General features: G+C 36.7%; 1 protein-coding gene across 1 annotated transcript in view; it reads left to right on the plus strand.

Moving 5' to 3' along the window:
* The window catches only part of PKHD1 (PKHD1 ciliary IPT domain containing fibrocystin/polyductin), a 276,749-nt gene that overhangs the window by 194,878 nt on the left and 58,089 nt on the right, over positions 1-23,782 (plus strand). The window contains exons 54-57 of the mRNA XM_088149932.1: positions 181-327; positions 1,027-1,908; positions 3,658-3,826; positions 5,279-5,439. Of these exons, the coding sequence (XP_088006058.1) occupies positions 181-327; positions 1,027-1,908; positions 3,658-3,826; positions 5,279-5,439 (1,359 nt within the window). The remainder of the gene's footprint in view (positions 1-180; positions 328-1,026; positions 1,909-3,657; positions 3,827-5,278; positions 5,440-23,782) is intronic.

Genomic DNA, 23,782 nt, shown 5'->3' on the forward strand with positions numbered 1-23,782 from the left:
ACAGTAACAAAGACGATGACTCTTTCCAAGGTTCTGAATCTGCAATAACTTATAAAGTCCTCCTGTACATAGCCTGGAGATGTAAACTGTTTTCTGAAGGGAAGAATTAGTAGAGTTTCCATGTTGGGTTTATCAAAGCTGTCCCATTTCTATTGCTTTCTGTCATTTTGATCTGTGTAGGGCATTCCCATCGTTTAGAAGATGGTCGATGGATTCTCCTGGCTGCAGAAGTTGGGCTTCTGACAAGAAACATTCAGATTAAGTCTGACATGGATTGCACTGGAGGGCTTCTGGTGAGACCTTGGAGCTGTGCAAACCAAGATGCAGGTGCTTAAGTATTGATAATTATTTTACACATTGTTCTCAACCCATCTAGCTTAGAAGAAAAATATTTTAATTTTGTAGGTTTCCCATGTATTTTTTTAAAAGAACATGAATTCCATTTGATAGTCATTATTCAACCTACTGTTGTGGGTGATTAACTAAAATTAAATATTATGCAATACAGGTTATGTACTTGTTAATAAATAGAGGTGTTCCATTGTATGTCACATGTCATAGAAATGTGATTTGTGGTACAACTAAAAGCATTTGGTCCATCAATTGACCAAAAACATGTGAATGTGGGAACTATAAATGATCTTTTATTTAATAATAGTGTGATAATATAATAGTAATTTGTGAGGAAAGTAATAGCAATTCTGTTTCAAAATGTGCTGTTTGGAGTGAAAACTATTATCCTCTGCAGCAGATGTTATATAGGCATTACTGAATGTAAAATCTGTATCACTGAGTAACTCTTTGAATAATATCCATGTGTATTCTGATACTTATTTGTTTTCTTTTTTTTTATTCTGGAGTAGTATTATCTTAAGGATTTATGAATTAAGAACTTCTAAAGTCGCATCAGTAGAATACCTTTTATCATTGTTTTTATTTTTTCAAGGTATGAAAGGTTACCAAAAAAAAAAAAAACAACCCACCAAAACCCTGGTTCCTAAATGTGTCCTTTTTTCCATCCTGCAGGTGTGCTTCAACTTTCAAACGTTGAAATTTTTAACTTTGGATCTTCACAATCTCCATCAGTTGACATCACAAATTCATCCCTCGAATCTTTCATAATTTCCTCCAGTATTCACCACAGCTGCGGAGTTGGTATTCAAGCCACTGCAAGTAGTGGACTCTTTCTACGTGACAATGTGATATTCAATACCATTGGGCACGGTATACACTTAGAAGGCCAAAATCATACACTCATCAGAAATCTGGTTGTCTTAAGCAAACAGCCATGGACATCAAGGTTCTGGGTGGCTGGCATTAAAACAAATGCAGTAGATGGTGTTTTACTACATAATAATAGCGTGGCTGGTTCAGAACGGATAGCTTTTCATATCAAAGGTCAAGCATGTTTCTTAGCAGAGGATCTTTGCAGTGACAATGTAGCTCACTCAAGTCTTCATGGGGTTCATTTATACAAAGGAGATGGCTCTCCAAACTGCACCAGAATCACAGGTTTTTTGTCTTACAAGAACTATGACTATGGGATAATGTTTCATCTTGGAGGAAGTATAGTAGTTGAGAAGGTGATACTGGTAGACAACGTTGTGGGACTCTTGCCAGTACTTTATGGACCACCTGCTAAGCTGCAGTGCCACCAGGAAAAACAGCACTTGAATCTAAGAAACTCTGTCTTTGTGGCTACTAGCACTTCCTTTGATTGCATCAAGGACAGAATCCAACCTCTTTCAGCTGATTTGACAATTGCAGATCGAGCTCCGCGTAATCCCTGGAGGGGTCGAGTTGGCATGTTATGGCCATCTTTTACCTCTGATTGTAATTGGTGGCCTGATACTCCATGGCATAAAATAAGAAGCTATTCAGTAGTTCCAGGAATCATAACTCTACAAGGTTAGTACTTTGTTTCTGAGAGCATCAGTGGTCTGATAAATGCTGAAATAATAAACTAATAAATCCTGAAAGTACAACTAGTACTAGTTTGTTAAAAAATGTCATGTAAAGAGTTCTTAGGAACCTCAAACTTAAATTACTTTCCAAGCTTTTCTTTTAAAAAAGGACAGCGATGCCACTATTTCATAACAAAGGTTTAGACAAACAGATTTATAATGGTATAACATTTTGTGGACAAAGCTCAGTTCTATGAATATTTACTTAGGAATGGACTGATTTCAGTGCAGCAGATCCTGATTTTGTATGCTCTTGTATTTAAATCCAAACTTTAATACAGTCTTAGATCAGAATACATGTCTCTGTCAATTTTATTCTGTTTCAAGTTACTTTTTCTAAAATAATCAGCACAAAATTCTTAAGAATATTTTTAAAAAGACACTGACTTAAAAAAAATAAATTAGTAGTTGTAGTTGCCATGTATGTTGAAAGGGGACCAAAAATCTGCCACATGAGAACATACAATAGTGTAATAACAATGTTCCTCACTGTAGCCTGGTTATGGAAGAAAAGACCCATTTAAATGGAAAAAAGACTCAAATAAATCCAAATATATATGAAGACCCAATTTCATCAGAAGCATGAAAATCCATGATCATATTAAATATATTCACTGAGTTTGTGTATACTAATTAGTTTAATCTAACATGAATAAATAGGGATGTGGGTTTGCATACTCTTCCCAAAACATATTAATATAATTAATATGAAATATTGTTAATTTTAAATAACTCACTTGTTTAATCATGGCAAACTAGCTTATTTGGTTTGCTTAAATTAATCATAGTTGCAACTAAGTATAATTAATTATAGGCAAGGATGACATTGTTTGCTGTAGTTAACCATACAGGCAAGATAATTCCTCTCTTGGCTATGTAGGAAAGGTGGGAAGGGAGGAGAAATGTATGGCTTGATGCCATTCATTTCTCCTTGTTTGTGTCTTGTTAAAACAGGGATAGAAATGGGTTCCCTGTAAAACTTTGGAATGACTCCTCTTCAAATCCTTTGCCATTGGCCATGGCAGTTGGAGCTGATGGGATCTGATATCCACAACAAATGGAGGGCACTAAGCTAGTTACTCTTGAACTAAACCATGCTTTGCATCATGTCTGTATAAACTGCTGTATTCTCAAGTCCTACTGAGAAACAGAAGGGAGAATGACAAAACTATTTTGCTAAAGATTTTCTCCTGAAAATAAAAATGAAGAAATGTTGAATAATTTTAGACAGAACATTGAAGCATCAATTCAGTAAGCCTAGAGACATAAATTTCTTACTGGAATCAATGAGACTTTAATTGAATCCTAAAACATTAACCCTTTATTTAAAAGGGGAAAAGTTTACAATACTATGTGATGTTAAACAAATGAATTTTACCTCTGATTTCTACTTCTACCTGACTTTTAAAAAATGTGTCAAAAAAAGTGAAAGAAAGCTCTATCAACAACTCAAATAGCAAGATTATACCATAGACCAGGGTTCCTCAACCTTGGCAACTTTAAGATGGGTGGATTTCAACTTCCCAGAATTCTGGGAGTTGAAGTCCATCTGTCTTAAAGTTGCCAAGATTGAGGAACCCTGCCATAGACCATGCATACCAACACAGCTACTTCCAAGATCTAGTTTAGCCTGAGGTATAAATTAGTTGAATGCTACCATTTACCTACAATGCCTTTACTTTCCCTTTATCAGATATAACCTTTGATGGCTTTAGGAAGAGCTGCTATACTGATGACCAAGACATCTGCATCATGACAAATCCAGGCCATGGAGGCATCTTGCATCTAATCACATCAGAACAGACCAGAATGCTCCATATCAGTGAACAAAACATGTTCTATTTTCATCCACTGCGAACTAGGTAAAGGGATCATCACTTATAAGTAATCCATTTTGGATAACTCTTGTTGAGATGTTCACAGTATTAAGTCTGATATATTCTTGATCTACTTGCATCCGCATAGTCAAACTACAGATGCCTTGTTTTTCTTAGGGACACTTTCTCCTATTTTTTTGTTTCATCCCATTTCAGCTTCAGTTTGTCAGTTCAAAAATAAGCTATTCTAACACATACATGTTTTGCAAGTTGCTTTAATAGGCATTTTTTTCTTCTATTGCTTTGCATACAGTGACACACAGGCAAAAGAGCTGCAATATCACCTGTAAACCATTGAGGGGGCATACATGTATCACCATCTCTTTGTAGAGATGTTATCCTTTACTATCACTATTATGCTGTCTCCAATTTAATTTAATTTAATTTAATTTAATTTACATGTATATCAGTAATTAGTTCAGCTGTGGATGTATCTGGAAGCAAAACGAAGGTCCGATGCTGTAAAGAACAATATTGTCTAGGTACCTGGAATGTAAGATCTATGAACCAAGGCAAGCTGGATGTGGTCAAACATGAGATGACAAGATTGAACATCGACATCTTGGGAATCAGCGAATTGAAATGGACGGGAATGGGTGAATTTAATTCAGGTGACCACTATATCTACTACTGTGGCCAAGAAACCCTTAGAAGAAATGGAGTTGCACTCATAGTCAATAAGAGAGTGGGAAAGGCAGTAATAGGGTACCTCAAAAACGACAGAATGATCTCAGTGCGTATCCAAGGCAAACCATTCAATATCACAGTCATCCAAGTCTATGCCCCAACCACTGATGCCGAAGAAGCTGAAGTTGACCGGTTCTATGAAGACCTACAACACCTTCTAGAACTAGCACCAAAAAAAGATGTCCTTTACATCATAGGGGATTGGAATGCTAAAGTAGGAAGTCAAGAAATAATCAGAATAACAGGCAAGTTTGGCCTTGGAGTACAAAATGAAGCAGGACAAAGGCTAATAGAGGTCTCTCAAGTGAACAAGCTAGTCAGAGCAAACACTCTTTTCCAACAACACAAGAGACGACTCTACACATGGACATCACCAGATGGTCAATACCGAGACCAGACTGATTATATACTTTGCAGCCAAAGATGGAGAAGCTCTATACAGACAGCAAAAACATGACCAGGAGCTGACTGTGGCTCAGATCATGAGCTTCTTACTGCAAAATTTAGGCTTAAATTGAAGAACGTAGGGAAAACCACTAGACCACTCAGGTATGGCTTAGATCATATTCCTTGTGAGTACACAGTGAAGGTGATGAATAGATTTAGAGGATTAGATTTGGTAGACAGAGTGCCTGAAGAGTCAGACATGACTTAATGACTCAACAACAACAACAACAGTAATTAGTAAGCTCCCTGGGCTGTGTTCAGGATATTTTCTCCCGAGTCTAATATTTCTCCCTTTCTTGTCAGAGAAAATGAATCAATACCTGACTCCTGTGGTGATGTGATATGTGGGAGCTCAAGGAAGGCTCTTTTCAAAGATCTGGATGGAAGTGCCCTAGGATTGGATTCACCTGTATCAGTTTTCCCAAAATCATTGCTGGATTGGGAACAGCCATGTCAGGATGCTGGTAAGTTGCTTGTCATGGCTAGACAGCAATAGTGAAGAATTTTATATGAGAAAGAGCAACTTAGAAGGAACCCAGTGCTACTGTGGCCATCTGAAGACAATTATTCCTCGATATATATTCAGTGACTCTATTCCAGAAAGATGGTAGTATGACAATAAAGAATTTAGAGTCATTGTCTCAGGGGTACTGTTTCCAATTGTATATGTCTCTCCTAGTTTCAGGGCAAGTAACTTAATTCAACATAACCTTTATATGTATTAACGGCAGGCTGGTCCACATTTATTCTTCAATAGAGCAAGGTAATTTTATTCACTTTTCACAAGCGTTTTGAAATCCCTTAATGAGAGATGCTTTCTAAACAATTGACCTAATATGATTTTGTGTGAATCCCACAGAGAATGGTAGGCCCGCCGGCATCCAGTCCTGCTCAAACCTTTTAAAGTAAACTGCCTGTTTCAAAAGAGCTATTTTGTTATACAGCCATGTGCTGAAAGTGCATGCAGTGAGGCTTGGTTCCCATCCTGATTAAGACTGTGCTGCGATTCCAGATAAACTCTTTAATTACAATTAGTATCTCTGGAGCCTGCTGTTCGTGATGGTGGCCATTTTGCAGAAAAGTTACATCGTTTATGACTTCTGCGGGATAGGAGCTTGATGCAGGGGACTGTAATTAATCCCATTTTCCATCTTGCCCTAGAAACCGATTAAGCACAAAACGAACTTTTATCTTTAAACAAAATGTTTAATCTTTAAATAAAACGTCTAATGTCTTCCCTGGTAAAAGGCATTTCTCTAAGGATCTGTCTTTGAGGCTGCTTAGAGGGCTGATTAATTCACTGTCTTGCACAGGCATGATCCTTCCCCCTGCTTTTGTTGACCTGATTATGAATCACAAGTCAAAGTCAGTACTGCAGACACCACCGTCCCTCACATGGATCTTTAAAGGCAGGTTAATTGTTCTTTATGTTCATGCATATAACAGGTGATAAGCTTCTAAATTTGTGGTCAGAAAACAGATCTGTGGTCTTTGCTACCTTAAGAATTTCCAGACAACTTTTCTAGGAAAGGACATATATGGAAGTGATTGAGAAAAGGCCCTGAGAGGGATTTGACACTGAATTAATAAAACATTTTTTAAAGAAAGAAAAAGGAGGTGTTGGCCATCCACCCCTATCTTAAATGGACTTGCACATCTTGGGAACCTCTTTTTCTATGGCATCTCATTTTCAAGTCCAAATCATGGACAGAAATCATATCTCCCTAACTTTAATGACCCATCATTTATGGAAGCCCTTAATAATATATCCCGCATCTGCTGCACTACGTTATGGTGAACCCCAAAGTGTTCTTTCCTGGAAGTTCAGTGCTGAATACAATGAGATGCTTTATCACCATATTTTTCCTCTCTAGTATAGTAATTCCTTTTTTATTCTGGTTTATTTTTATGTAGCTAGCTTTAGTTGGGGATATTGATTTGTCTGATGTATACTATACGACAACTCTTTGGTGAAATGTTGAGATAATTGAAAAATAACAATTTACAGAGGAATTTCCTTTCCTGATAACCACTGATCTATTCTCCCTGGGTTGGGATATGCTTTTCTATATCTATGTAAAAGAATTGTAGCACATAGGGAAGATGTCATTGACAGAGATATATAGGTGAGGTCCATTACGAAAGCAGTGAGGAGAAAACCAAAATCCAAAACAAGCAGGAAATATGCAGAAGCGGCTCAGACAGAAACCTTCATATTCACATAAGAAGGGGAGGAGGTCCAGGACAATCAGACTTGCAACATTCTTTCATTATAGCCAATCTCAATAAAAGTAGTTTTAGCTTCCCCGTGAAAATGATTCCTGGTCTGGTCTACATGGTGAGGCTAACAGCAACTGAAGTTTTCTCTGTTTTCCTGCTATCGTGACGCTGATTTTTATGTGGAGTCCTGGGGGTTCTCTGAGCTTGGTTGTTTTCTTGCCAACCAACACAAGCTATGAAAAGGATAACACTGCCATACATCAGAAACATCTCAGAAACTACCAACAGACTATTAAACCACATGGCATCTCCATAGCACACAAACCAACTAAAGACCTCCAAAACATCTTAAGCAAACCAAAAGACTCAGTAGCCCAAGAAGAAAAAACTGGAGTCATCTACAACATACAGTGTAAAGACTAACAACCACCATGTAGGACAGACAGGCAGAAGGCTAGCAGAGCGCATCCATGAACACCAACTAGCAGTCAGAGGACATGATGAAAACTCCTTAATCTCACAACACATGGACAGACTTAACCATAGTGTCAACTGGGAAACTGTCAGCATCTTAGACCAAGCTAAATACAAAAATGCAAGGGAAGTTTTTGAAGCTTGGTATTCAGACAAGGCAGCCATCAACGGGCACATAGAGATTGAACATCTACACACTGTTCAAAAGAGATAATAGAAAGGAAAACAAAAGACCACAACATCTCACCAGCAATCATCACCCAGATAAGCAGAGATTAACACCAAGATTACCACCAGACATACAATCAAGCAGTAGTCAATACCCCAATCAAAGGAACTACCAGAGGAAAAAACAAAACAAAACCCCACCCCCACCAACACTGGCAGGGCATGCCACAGTATATAAACAGAGAGCAAACCCCATTCCATTCTAGCACTGAAGATGTTACCTAGCCGGGTAACGAAATGTTTGCAGGAAAACAACCAACCACAGAGAACCCCAAGGACTCCACAGTTCAGCCCTGGGCTACACATATTCACTTCTGATTTTTATGCACCTTGAGAAGTGTTGGAACAGGAAAGAGGATCTTAACTGGGCTTTTTCTCCTACTATCATAATAAATCAACCAATCAAATCAACATAATACATTATTAAAAATCAGAGTATTTTGGAGGATCAGTATCCTGTAATACACAAAAGAGAAGTGAGTTTTTGAACAAGGGTGCCTGCTGGAAAGTTAACAGCCTTTTCCAGAATGCTACTGCATTATCATGGAAAAGACTGCTAATGCTCACATATATAACCCTGCAAGGGCCTTTTTATTTGCTGCACATATATTTAAAACTATATGTCCATTCAAAATGGACCTGGAAGAACAGGTCAGGGATAGATCATCCTGGAGAAAATCTATCTAGGTGATCGCTAGGAGTTGAAAACGACTTGATGGTACATAATCAATCCATTCAAAATGGGAATATTAAAATATATGTTTGGAAGCTCAAACATCATACAATTACATTCACCACAATGGAGTAATTTGTCACAGGAATCACTCATTTTCAGCTATCTTCTGAATGGTATTCTGGTTTATTGGACTATGAGAAAACTGAGAGTTGAGAAGCATGTGTGAAAAATGAAGGGAATGGATATAGCAGAAAGGATTCCTCCTGACAAGCCATAATATGTGAATGGAAATAATATTTAAATTCTAGACATCTGTTCTGAGAGAAACTGAATTTATAAGGGCATGTCAGAGATGAATTTTAAATATGATGAAAAATGGAATTCAGAGGGATATAAGATTAATATATTTGACTGATGTTGTTCAAAGAATAGTAATTGTTTATACATTGAAAGATGGGCCACAGGACAGCTAGACTATAGTTCCCAGATGAAAATTAAGTAAGTAACAGGGTCGGTCTTCTCAAGAGTGAATAAGCCTCACACTTTACAGGATTTGCATGCGAACTTGAAGAATGGCATTGCCCTAAATTTCCCTGGCATATCCATAACAAAGACAAACTGCTGAGTGTCAGTGTGCAGTACTTGACACAGAAGAAGTGCTGTGTTTTGCAACAATTAATTTTGCAGAGGAAGCAGCCTGTTTAAAGATGCCTGCAGCACTCACTAAAAGTTGTGTTCTTTTTCAAGGCCACCAGATACACAGTTGGCTAGGCTGCCTAATAAACAAAACAACAATGTAAAACCCTTTGCCTGGTGGGGTTTGCTAGAGAAGGTAAAATGAATAATGCTTACCTGCCAGGGGTGGGTGAAGACAGTAATTGTTTAGCCTGCAGCAGATCTCTGTAAGGGTTAAAAATGACAGAGATATTAGGTGAATACTGTAAGATTGTTTGGTTTGAAGCTTTCAGCAATACCCAGACTGTTATTTACCGGACTTGGTCGATTTACTTCTTAATGCAATAATGACCTGTGAAATGAAACGTGAGCTAGACAATTGTTCCTCATTGTTTCCAGTAAAACATTCCTTCATACCCCATTAAACCACCATTAATTCCATATGAAAGAGAAGCAAGCACAAACACACCGAACCTGGTTTTCCTTTTTCTCTGCCATGAGAGTCCTTCTCTTTGCTTTGTTCCTCTAACCCTGTCATGTTGGCTGTAGGACAAATGGTATGTTTATACATTAAGATTTAAACAATATACAATAAAGCCATATAAATATTGATGTAAGGCTGTTGTAGTTTCAGTCAAGGTCTGGCGTATTCATTTTACGTGCTGTGTCTGAAGTCAGGGGACTGCAGCGACTGGGAACAGAGGGGATACATGCAGGATAGGGACCGGCAACGGGGAGAGCGCATTTCATGCCATTATTGCTTTTCGAGGACTTAAGGATGGGCAGAAAGGCTGGTTGTTAATTTAATATAGTCTCCCTATTCTGTATAACCTTTCGGCCTGCTGTGCTGCACTTCTATTGTGATTTGATAGGAAATCTTGAATTGGTTACCAGAGAGAGGAAATCTCACTAGTCTTCAAGTTGTGCACGTAAGTTGCAAGCCCCCCAAAACATGAGAAGGGGAAAGTGGAAAATGAAGTGGATGGAGCCCTGGGGATGGAGAACAAGGAGTCCGCTGGGATGGGGGACATAGAAAATAGAATGGATGAAACCATGGGGACAGAAAACATAGTTGCCTGTAATGTAAAACCAGGATCCTGGGAGAATGGAGACATGTAGGGGGATATTTGGGGGTTGAGGGTAGATAAGCTGATCGACACAGAAAAGGAGAGAGGTTTGCAAATGTTTTTGGCTAACATAACAGAGAAATCTGACAGACTGCAAGGGGTTGCCTTCTGTGAAATGGGCCTTCTAGTTGAAGTAACTAGCTGTGAGAAACAAAGTAGAGGGAAAAGTGAAAACAGGATTAGTTTGGAGAAGGGAGTTGCTCTAGCTGTTCCCCTGCTGGTACTCCATGTCCTGAGCAAATTATTAAATCATTTAGTTCCCCTCTTTACTTGCTGTGATCTCCATGGCTTTTGAGGGGGGGCATGACACCATGTGTTTGATGCCCAGGTTTTTTTTGTTTTTGTTTTTACTTATAGTAATAGACTGGCACATGCACATAAAATCCATCAACTTTCGTAAGTACAACAGTAGCAAAGAATCCAGGAGGCAACAAATATGATCAACTGCATGATTAAACAATTGAATAAATAAACATTTGAGTGCTTTGGTGAAGTTTTAGGTAGAAGCCTTCAATGGATAAAGGATGTGACAAGCTTTGCCTGAGTTTTAATTGTCTTATCTCTTATGTTTTTATGTTGTTACTGCATCTTCTTATTTTGTGAGCTGTCAAGAGTCCTGTGATTGTAATGGGGTATAAGTTATGTTGTACTGTTCATTAAAACAATCCTTTTGTGAATGGGAATGCATTTTTGTGACACTATCAAGACATTTTCATATATAAGGATACTCAAATTAATATAGATTCAGAGAGAAATAAATGGTAGGGTTATATAATAATTCATGGAAATTATTCATGACATTCGCTGATGAACTGAGACAATTTCATTAAGGATGGAGGGACCACCCTCCCCCGCCCCCCGACTCCAGCCAGTCCTCTCTCCCCTCCTTCGGGCTATTTTCTATAGTTAAGAACAGTCTTCAGTCAGATCTTCTGCTGGTACTGTTCCTGGTGAAGTACTCCTTCTCTTCTCCAGTTTTCCCCCTCTAGTGCAGAGGAGTCAATCAGGATGACCAAACTAGGGATCAGAGAGAACCTTTTAAAGGTGCTCTGACTCAGCTTAAGGGGGTAGTAATCCAGAGCATATCCACTTTGGAGCACAGCCCAGAGTTACAAATCATCAGAAGCAGGCAAAGAAAATACTGGCATGAAAATAGTCATTGTAGAAGATACCTGTAGAACGTTCAGGGAAACACACACACCTTGCAGCTTCTTAATTTTTTTCATTTTTTCTATTTGCATTAACATTAACCTGATGGGACTAGAGACAGCAGAGCAACCATGAGATAAACATTCCTAAGGACCTCCCTGCAAAGTCTCATCTCTTATTTTTACATTTTCCTCTTCTCTTTCTTCTTTCACGTATTTTCATGTGTTTCCAGATATAAATAAATTTTACCATTTTTGTATATTACCCTAATCACAGGACTCTTTCTGAGAGTATGGATGGGACTGTGGTATGGACCTCTGTATAGAGGCTTCAAAACTTACAATTTATTTTTAAAATTTTAAAAATGTATAACAAAAAACATAAATAAAAGAGATTCCCACCTTGCTAAGATAGCTCTTTTTACAGCATGCAAGGGTATATTCAAAGAAATATCTTTTGGCTGCATGACAATACAGTAGACAGAATATATCTTGATTTCAACGAAATATTAATGATGTGCCCTATGACATTTTGATTGGCCTGCTAATTAAGTATAGACTGGGTACTATAGTAAGTAAGCAAGACTTGCTAATCAATGTTTGTTTGTTAAACTAGAATGTAAGTACAGGTAGTCCTCGCTTAACAACCACAATAGGGACTGGAAAGTTGGTTGTTAAGTGGGGTGATCATTAAGCAAATCACCACGTGACTGGACCTGATTTTATGATCATTTTACAACAGTCATAAAGCAAATCATGTGGTCGATAACGAATCGTGTGGTCATTAAGCAAAGTATGTGGTCATTAAGTGAATCCAGCTTCCCCAATGGACATTTTTTGCTGGAATTTGTTTAACAACCATGTGATTCGCTTAATGACCACATGATTCACTTAACAACCATGGGGATTCACTTAATGACCATCATAAAAAAGGTGGCAAATTGCGATCACATGACTACAGGGGGTGGTGTGATGGTTTGCGATGGTTGTAAGTGCAAGTATAGGTTGTAAAGCACTTTTTCCAAGGCCATCATAACTACAAAACAATGTTAAATGGACAGTCATTAAGCAAGGACTACCTGTATTGCATAAGGTGCTACAAGGTTCAGTGCTAGGCTCTGTTTCCTTCAACATTTGTATTAATGATTGGATGAAGAGAAGGAGGAAATGTTTATCAAATTTGCATATGATTCAAGATTTGGTACAATAGCTAATACCTTAGAATTGGCTGTCCTTCACATTGATTATGTGATTTCAGGAAAGGATCCTGCTGCATTAAGCAGCTATAGACAAGTGCTACATCTCCAGGTGCTCAAAAGTGCCTTTTTGAAACTAAATCCAAACATTGCCAGACTGAAAACTGATTTGATTGGACTTCTCAGATAGTTGAAAAGTGTTATATTGATCTGTTTTCTATCATCCCCAAGTGTATAACACAGAATAACTATTGTTAAGTTACAGGATAGCAGAAAAAAATTCCTAACAATTTGACAGTGAAAATAATTACCAAAGTGAGCTGCATTTCATTAGATGCGTTCAAGGAGAGGCTGAGTACTCATCTCTCATGAATGCATTAATTTAAAATTCTACACTGAGTTTGTCCTGATGGCCTCAGTGGTTTCCTTCTAGCTCTGTGCTTCTATTATTCCATCTATTTTTAGCATTCTACCTGCCATGTTCTCTTTTACTCCAGCTCTATTTGTTATATTAATCTGCTTCCGTTTCCTAACTGCAATGTTTGGAAAGTAAAATCTCTCCATTTATGAAATGATACATCAGACGGGATTACCATGTCTACCGTGCTGGTCATGACCACAAGCCTTGTTCTCTTAGGTCTCTCCACAGGAGATACCGGTTGTGGCAGAAGTCAATTCACTCATAATTCTTGTGCTATGACATCACACACATTTGCTGCATTCTTGGGATCCAGTGTGATGAAAACACAGGATTTAGTAGAATTTCCAGCAAATGGGCAGGAAAATGAAGTAAATGAAACTTTTTGGAGGGTTACTTTAGTGCTTCCAAAAGGAATATGGAGACATCAGCTAAGCCTGAAAAAATATTCTCAAAATAGAACCAACAGTTTGCATCTGTGAATGGGCTCTCATTTTCTGTTTCTGTTAATCACTACTGACCACAGTGAGCTGGAGGCTAGAAAATAAAGTGCAAGGATAAAGAAAGGGGAACTGATTTTATTGTTCTTGTCGTGAGATTTTAAAGAAACATGGCATGGAAAAAATGTCAGCAAAAATCATGACCCAAATCTCTTTATAAAAGAAATGAGTTCATAAAAGGTACAAAGAACTTGAAATTGCCTGCAGGCTGTTACATACAGAGGGTGAGTTTCCTAGTAATTAAAATTCACATAAGACCAGAAGTAAGCAAGTATATATTTGAAGCCTGGGAAAAGAGGTACTCAGGGAGCAGTTTCCTTTGAAGAGTATTTCTTAACAGCTTCTCCATTCTATGAAGGTATGAAAGACTTGCATAGAAATTGTTTTTTATATATGTTTTAATAATGAATCAATTCAATTTTGAGGCTATGTAATTTCATAATTGTGTTAATATCAACCCTCTGCTCCTGAATTGTACATTAAATTTATTTTGTTTTATTATTAATTGAACAAAGTGTACCTTTGGCTGCTATTATGGTGAAAATGTCCCATCTTCTTCCATTCCTAGAATCAAGTCTCCTGCTTAGACAGGAACATGTTTTCAGTGATATGCACAAACACTTAAATATGTGTTTAAAATGATAAGTTAGAAAAAAAATGAGTTTTTTTCCTTTTCACTGCCCTAGCAAAGTGGCATCAGGACTAACTTTTACTGGAAAACCTGAGAACATGAAGCAGTGCTGAACTTTAGAATAAGTCTGCACTGATGTACCTGGCAGGAGGAGTTATCCAACTATCTATAAACATATTTTATCTTTCATACAAACATACAGTTTGGGAGTTGCATATTGGCTGTGAGAACCTAGGAATGAGTTTGTTGTGGGATGATTCCCTGAAAAGTCAACTAATTCTGACATATTGTGGAAAATGCCAAGTATACCCAATGAAGTACATTCTAGTCTATTGTATAAAGGTCTGGAGAATAATTCAAATAATTCATTTGGCCTGGAGAACCTTGTCCATTTTTTCCAGAGCCCAGCCAATCAAGCATCAGTTGGATAGTGGGAAATAGTTAATATCCCAGTGCTGCTGTTGGTTTTAATTTTTGCCAACCTGCTAGCCATCCACATGGCAAAAAATGTTTAGGACTGCAGGACGGAGGCATTTGCTGCTAAATATTAGGAGGAAACCAGGTCTGTCTTCCTTCCTTCCTTCCTTCCTTCCTTCCTTCCTTCCTTCCTTCCTTCCTTCCTTCCTTCCTTCCTTCCATCTATTTAGAGTGGACTAGTTCAATTTACATCCAGGCCTCATATAGCATGACTGTTTTCATGAGTTTCTGCTTTTTTATGCCTTTAGCAGCTGTCTAGCAGACAGAGATCAATGAGTGAATCTTTGGCAAGTATTTCCCAAGGAGTCTGACATTCTGGTAGGATCATCAGCCTTTGTGAAAAATACAGTTCTCATAAATCCTGAGATGTTGCTGCATATGGTTATGACACTATTCAGGTGAAAAGATCCATCATGGGGACTACAAATTACAATTAGCCTGATAGTCTGATAGGATTGTAGCATCTATATAAACTATAGGGTTGTCCCCCCCCCCCCCCCCCCGGCAAGACACTGCTGTGATATTGCTGGGCAGAGGCTGTGAGCTCAGCTTGTAATGGACTCAGAGCTTCTCAAAGGAGAAGCTTAATTTTCAGCCACCGTAATAACCTTTTTCTGAACTTTGACAGGTAACAGCTGTGACAGAGATATCTTGTTTAGAGACAGAGAAGGGCTGCAAACTCTATGTTGTATTGCTTTAATATAAAAGAGAGAGAGGAAGGAAGGTAAAAGGAAGACCAAAAAATTAAAAAGAACACATACAGAAAAATAAGGGCTCTTATTTTTAGTTAAGAGTTGTATTTTGAGAAGCTTACACCTTTTAGGAGGAATCCCAAGACTTTGGTTTCTTCAGAAGTTCTAGCAGATGTGGCTTCCAGGGGAAGAATGGTGGACTGAAGACGTTTCTGCAAAAGCAAAGCCAATGACCATGGCAAAGACCAAGGAACTGGTGCATAGACCAGTTCCTTGGAACCTCTCCAGATAAGGATAGGATGGGAGATTGCCCACATGTGCTCCCGTGGGTGTGAGCAGTGGGAGACAGTGGGAATAGCCATCTTGCTCACAACCATGGTTGACATCTTTTAAAGGACACTAAGTTCACTAAGCTCACTTTCTAATCACTTTCAGAAATTTTTAACTACTTTTAAGCTATTAGAGACCTTCAGAACAACAAGTCTGGTAATGCCAGGTAAGTCTGCCTTCAATCCTGAATTTTCCTGAAAGAAAATTTTAATCAAAAGCTTAAACATTTAAAGAATCTGAAATGAACAGCAAAAAGCTAATTAAGATTTTGATCTTAGAAAGTTATAAACAGACTAAGGTCCAGATAAATTTGGAATTTAGAAACTTTTACAATAAGATTTTGGAATTAATTATAAAGTACAAACAGCTTCTCATGGGAAATAGATCATGTTTTAGTTTTTGCAAGACATAACAAAAATAAGTAATTTTATGATTTTAACAACTGGACACTAGAGGAGACTAAAGATTCTAGGTAGAGGAAAAAAAACACAAGCCTACCTTTTGTGTTAATTAACTGGGACCTACAAAATGATGCAAAATGTTATAACATTGAAAATCTCTGCCTCTATGGATAACTGTGTCCAAAAGATGTTACTGAAGAAATGACAAGTGTGGAACAAATTTTATCTGACAAGACAGAGAAAGTACAGAAAGTGGATTTACAGCTGACAGGCCAAGAAAATGACTTGAAAAAGGATGTCTCACTGGATATACAGAAGAAACTGTCTGAGGTTTTAAAAATCAAAAGGGAAATACAAATGATAAATCAGGAAAGTGACCTGGGTAATTTTTTTTAATTGGATTTACAAAAGATGCTTGTTAAAGTCCTGAAGAACTCAGTGCGATGGAAAAATGAAGAGAAATGATGAGTAAAGGAGACATGAAGAGAAATCAAATCCTACAACAATATTTGAATGAACTAAAGTTTAAGACTGTTAGAAGGAAGGAATATAAAGTTGGTTTATTTGATTAAGGTTAAAACAAGATATGTTGTTATACAGGCAACCCTTTATGGACTTTCTGCAGACACCAGGACTGAAAAGATGATGTCTTATGGATTTGCCTATAGATAAGGGATGGAACATGGGATGAAGAGGTAACTGTTTGTAATCTTAGAGGAGGTGAAGAGTCACCAAATTTGTTTATACTTGTTGTGATAAAGGTTGGAAGTACATATTTCTTTTCTCTTTATTATATTCTTTTCTCTTTCTTCTTTTTTCTTTTTCCTTGTACCTTTTACTTTTTTCTATTTTATTCTCTTTAAGTTTAATTTGCATTAGATTTTACTATTATAATCAAATTCTTATACGCGCATACATATATAAAGAAATTCTAACATGACATGTGGACTTCATATTTAAATGGAGGTTTTTGCAAGTAACCTAGGAAATGCATCCCCATGTTTTGGTAGTCACTTTCTCTACTTCCTTCTCAGGACTACATACTGTATGACAGCAAGTATTGTGGTATTGAATGCAGTGATAGAAGTGTTGTTCAAAGTCTGTGAAATATGGCATAGATGAAAAATCAGTCAGAACTGTAAAACATTCAGCTATTTTTAAAATTTAGCTGTAGGTGAATAGAGCTAATGGCTTAAGAAAGTAGCTTCTTTCTGAGAAATGTCTCAGATGTATAACACCAAGATTGAGAGAAAGAAGGAAGTTTTGCATGCATAGCTCCATTATATATCTTTATTTGGAAGCTTGTTTTCTCTGTTGTCTTCCAAATATTACCATTTAATGAAAGGCACATTTCCTTCATGTATTTTGAATGTATTCCAATACCAGCAAATATCAGAATTTCAAATGTTATGATAGGATAGGTTCTTTATTAGTTTGTTTTCTTTTCATTCTGTTTTGACTATGTCCTTTTTTATTATAAATCCTTACTTTTCCAATCAAGTCTGACTAATCTGAAAGATTTCCAGCTGAGGTAGGTAGCTATTCTTCACAAATTGTCCCCAAAGCAACCCCTTGAAGCCAGCTGTTCTGAAAACAGGAAATTGAGGAAGCCAGGTTGATCAAGAATACGGGATATTTCAGATAAAATATGTTTTTAAAAAGCTTATTGTACTGTATGTACTTACTGTACATATAGTGGAAAAATATATCCAAAAAGAAACAAAAAAGATGTGCATGAGAGAAGTGGTGATAATCTAAATATGGTGGAATTGAAGTACAATCAGCTGATCTCTATAGCAAAAAAATGTTATGTTTATTTGAATTGTTATTTTGTTGTAGAATGGATAACTAGAATGATTTTTACCTTAATTTCAAAGAATTGAGGAGTATTTACCACAAAGCTGGTTGGTTTAAATGATTTGTAGACCGCCTTGTAGGACCATACCAATATGAGGTAGGTTTCTTATATGTAAAATGTTCTACAAAGCATTTACACACAGTGAATCTGCAGCCTTCTAACATGCAGTCCCCCATCTCATCTGGACAGTCAAGAAACCTTAATTATTTATGGCACATTGGACAGAATGAGAAGAATGAATAAAGAGTTGGGGCAGAGACATAGTCCATGGGCAGGCAACTTTCTTGGGACACCTGAAAGAATAAGGGAGAGACAAAGATGTAGAGAGATTGAAGTAAATAAAATCATAAAGTTGTCATCAAGAGATCAGTGTAATATCTGGCAGAAAAAAAGGACCAAATATAGTTTGATTGTGCACTTTCAGCAGGAATTAGCATTTGGTTGGACATCTTTTTTCCAAGTACTTCCTCTACTTATATCCTTAACTATTTTCCCTTCCTATTCTGGGTATTTCATTTTTAGTTCTATCTTCCTTGAAAAATCCAAGTTGTATTAACTTTCTGACAGAAGGTTGTTGGTTTTTTTCCTTCAGCCAATCTAACAATTTAAGTTCTGTGTCTGACAAGTTAATTGGCCAGTGTTTAATAAAACCATCAATTAAGCAATAAAACTGTGAAAGTAATTAAGGTGATCTAATTTATTTCAAGTCTGTTCTGTTCTTGCATTGTCCTGGTCTAACAACTTTTTTGTTATGATAACTTTATTTAAAATCAACCCCACTGACAAAAGAGGGCAAGCTTTGTAGAGTAATTTGAGCAGTAATTATAACTTATGATGATAAAATAATTAGTGTGGTGATAGTAGAGTTTTATATTATAAACTATGATTTTCCAGGATAATTGTCTTGTACAGGATAATTAAAGAAATGTTGTGTTCATAGTTTTTCATAGATGGCAAGAGAAAGCTGATGGAAAATCAGGCATAGTGGACTGGTGCAAAGCTTCCTTACATATCTAGTTCCTTACAACTATGTGCTACATTTATATTAAAGAATGGGTTTTTTTTTAAGTTTGATAATCCTTATAGATTGTCATTCTAATGAAAGAGATCAATTATAATTCTTAAGAACAACTGTACAAATGCCGAGTAGATAGAAAAGGTTAAGCCTTGTAGCTGGAGAAAGAAAGGAAAGAACACCCCAGGAACTAAGTTCAAAGATGCAGTTAAAGTTGTGTCAATGGGGTACATTAGTGACACTTTGAACTTCAGTATGTGTTGGCTATCAAGATGAATTACTTTTGTTTTTGTTTTTAATGCTGCTGTCATTTATGATTTCTTAGGACATATGTTAAACATTGTCACCTTCTTGGCCTTGGAAGTGTGCCTTTTTTGTTGCAGCCCCTGCCCTATGGAACACCCTCTCCCCTGAGATCTGACAGGCCCCCACCTTTTTAACCTTTCAGGGAGCACTCAAGATCTGGCTCTTCCCTCAAGTGCTGGGATAGGGTGAGGTCAGGGCCAGATGGAAACGTTGTATGTTGCATCAGGGAAGTGTGTTTATGGCATCAGGTTTTTCTGTTTTTTGGTTTTATCATCTGTTTTGCTTTTATGTTTGTATATATTGTTTTCATTGGTTATTAGCCATCACTGTGAAGTGTCAATATCTACAAAGATCAGAATCATACAAACTATTGTATTCCTTGTGACAGTCTATGGAAGTGAAAGTTGGACTTTAAAAAAGGATAGGAAGAATAGTGACACCTTTGAACTTTGGTGTTGGAGAAGACTCCCGAGAATACTGTGGACAGCCAAGAAAACAAGCTGATGGATCATTGAACAAATCAACCCAGAGTTCTCACTTGAGGCACAAATGACCAGACTCAAATTATCCTACTTTGGACACATTATGCGAAGATCTAACTCTCTAGAAAGGCTGTCATGCTGGAAAAGGTAGAAGGAAAGAGAAGAGGACAACCACCAGCAAGGTAGACGGACTCAGTTACACTGGCAATGAACTATTGGGAGATCTGAAAGACCAGGTTAGGGATGGAGAAAATCTATCTATGTGGTCACTAGGAGTCAGAAACAATCAACTATTGGAAACAATCTGGTAATGGCCATGGCATATGGAAAACTGCAGTTTGAATGTATGAAGAGTAAATGGCAAAGAATATGAATTAATGGTTGAAATGAAAGAAAGTAAAATAGTTATGTTAGTCTGCAACTAAAAGAAAGGGGAATGTTGTAATAGATTTGAATGAAAGTGGCATAATTGTATGGGATGGCATTAATAAACCTATGCATGGGGGTGTAGTTGTAGGTTTAATTATGAATGAAAAATCTAAAGTATATATCAGAAAGTATGATTTTGGGTTATCTACAGTATATTGTTGTGGGCATGAATAAATGCAGGAATCCATAGGATGGAAATAGTTTCAAATTGCTGAGAAAATTAGTGAAGGATACAGGGAGAGGTTCTGAATGTGGGACAGACTATTTCTTGGTAATATCAAGAGTGGATCTTGAGAAAAATGAACATGATAGAAAAAGGAAAGAGTGAAACAAAGTAGAACCATTGCAAAAAGAGAGAATTTGAGTACTAGATGAAAAGTATTAGAAGATAGATTAATCTCCCCACACATATATAAAAAGTTAATGTGTAGAAGCTGCTTGAAACAGAGTGAAAACAATTATGTTACAAAGTGCCACAAAAGTATGTGGAGTTCCACTAACTGGAATTATAAAAAAAATTGCTTGGTGTAAATATAAAGTGGAAAAAACTGTGAACGAGGAAAATGCATATAAGGAATGATTGTTGCAAACAGATGAATATAAAAAAAATATATATTGTAAAATGTGTATGGAGAGAAAAAGCTAACTGCAAAGAATGTTCAAAGAACAAGAAAGAGTTAAGATTAAAAAAGTCAAAACATGATAGAGTGATTTTGTTGGAAATTTTGAAAAGAAGTGTTTTGGAAGTGGGTGAAGAGGTCTAAATGAGGAGCCTCCAGAAGAACAAATGGGATTGAAAATAAAAGTGAAGAAGTGCTTTGGGATTATATTGAAGTGGGAGAATCCTGGAAGGATATTTTAGACATTTGTATGGGAATGATAGAAATATTTTGAAGAGCAGAATTGAAGCAAATGCTATAAATGTTAGCATCCGAGAAAAAAAATGATGAAGAGGAAGTCATAAATGCTATGAGAGTGTTTAAAAATGGTACTGTAATTGTAGAAATGTTAAAATATGGATGTAGTTTCCTTATGTGGTGGCTGAGCAATTTGTTTCATATGTGTGTGAAGACTGAACCTGTGCCTGAGCATTGGAAGAATGCCGTTATTGCTCCCTCTGCAAAGGGAAAGGTTCCAGAAGTGAATGAAATATTGCAGGTGAGTTAATTTATGAAGCTTGTCTGTGAAGATGCTTGGCAGAATTCTGACTGAAAGTGTAGGAGAAATGACAATGAGCAGTCCACTGGTGCCTTATGGCTAGCAAGGAGTGTGCAAACCAAATTGTGAAAAATGTATGAATGTGGGAAAGGAAGTTTATGACACCTTTGTTAATTAAGAGAAAGTGAATGAAAACAATGAATAGTCTTGAATTATAGAATGTTTTGTGCAAACATAGAACTGAAGGTTAATTGCTATGGGCGTGGGACAAATTTAATAAATAAATAAATAAATAAATAAATAAATAAATAAGATGGAACTAAAGTACCCTAAGAAAAATGGAATGCATAGCAAAAGTTTTAACATTAAGCAGGAAATAAGACAAAGCTATATGCAATGTTGTTCCCTTGGTTAATTAATGTCTGTATAGTTTTGTATGCAAATGATGCCACTGATTTGTGGCAAATGTTGGATCATATGACACAAGAAGGAACATAAATCTGAAAATTTATTAATAAAAGAAGAAAGCAGTAATGTTTAACAGGGAAAATGAGATGAATGATCGCAAATTATTAAAAATGGCAAACAAATTAGAACAAATAGATGAATGTGTACCTTGTTAGAATATTTACTGAAGATGGGAAAATAGATGCAGGAATTATAAGATGTGAAAATGCAGGTAAAAAGATAATGAGGTAGTATGTGGGCTAGTGCAAGAAATATTTCTTTTAAAGAATCTTTATTAAAAGAACAAAAAATGGCTATGTATAAGAGTGCACTTCTGTTCATTTAGTTATATAAAAGTGAAGGGTTGATATATCAGGAGAAACTTAAAGCTAATTCAAAGGCATTGGAAATGGGATAGTTAAGAAGTATGTGTGGCAAAGCAAGAAGAAATTTGGTCAAGAATGAGTGGAAGCTGAATTATTTGTGGATTCAGTACAAACATGCATGACTAGTAGGAAAAATAACTATGTCGATTGGGTCTGATATCACAAATGAATGAAGACCAAATTATAGAGCAAACATAAGCAATATGTGAATGGGCCAAGACAAAGGGGAAGACAGAGCAAGGTTTAGTTGGATGGAGTAGATGAGATCTTCATAAGAAAGAGCTGAGATGTTTAAAGAAGAAAACATATGAAGCAGTGTATTGAAATGATGGAAGCAAAGATGGTTTGTAAGGATAGCAAGGTATAAAGAGTTATAGTGAATGGTGTTGGTTTAAATGAGACTGGGTATATTTCCTTTTCTTTTTCTTATCTCATGTCCTTAATTTCTTTGGCTTACTATTTTACTGCTTTTCTACGCTCTGCATAATGTTCCTTACCCTGAAAGGGAATAGTGTGATGGATGTGTATGTATATATGCAGAAAAGGACATAAAAGAACAATCTTCTTCCTAGAGTAAAATAAAAAGCTACTAAATAAAGAGAAAATCCAATAAGTAAAGTTTAGAGAAGTGGTTAAAATAATTGGGTGTCGGTCCACTTGTTTGTAATTTTCTTTAATGCTTATTTAGCAGTCACTAAGTACTATCTTATTCCCTCAGAACACTTGAAAGAGTGTTTGGAAATATAAAATGAAATACTGGCTAATCCTGCAAAAATAACATGCAAATGCCCAGTGATTTATGTATGTTTAAGTATCTTATTCTGAGATGAAAAAGACGGCATTGAGTAAGCAAGATTTCTGCATATTCTGAGTTATCCTCATTCTGAGCTTTGTAAATGGAACCATTCCAGGGAGAGTTGAGTTCTATTAAATTCAATACGATTAAGATTTATTACAAACAGTACCAAGTGAGTATTCAGCTGCTGAGGTAAGCACCCCTTCAACTTTGCTCATACTTCAGTAGTTAGACCATGGGCAAGATGCCAGTCTTTAGATCAACTAAGTGGTAGCGGTAGATAAAATATTGTCCCCTCTTATTCACATGTGGGAATGTGTGTCTTTCCTCTTTCATGGAGACAGCTAAGTTGAGTAACAAGTAATGATATAGCCAAACTTTTCCATCCTTCTGTTTGCTGTGTGAATTTAGCATACTCATAAAATATATCTGAATTCAGACTGAATCAAATCATTTTGTTCCCTAACTAATAATTTCATCCGTTCTGGCTGGGAGCACTGAGTTCTTAATAGATTGCACATATAAATCCCTATACAGGTAGTCCTCACTTAATGATCACAATTGGGACCTGAGTTTAGGTTGCTAAGCAATGTGGTCATTAAGCAATCATCACATGACTGGACCCAATTTTATGACCTTTTTTTGCAGTGGATCACACAATTGTTAAATGAATCATGTGGCTCCCCATCAATTTTGCTTGCTAGAAGCCAGCTGGGAAGGACACAAATGGCAATCAC

The sequence above is a fragment of the Python bivittatus genome, unplaced genomic scaffold (genome assembly GCF_059951505.1).
Source record: "Python bivittatus isolate LINGU-HERP-01145 unplaced genomic scaffold, Pbiv_v1 ctg000020_np1212, whole genome shotgun sequence".
In the NCBI taxonomy this organism is placed as follows: Eukaryota; Metazoa; Chordata; class Lepidosauria; order Squamata; family Pythonidae; genus Python; species Python bivittatus.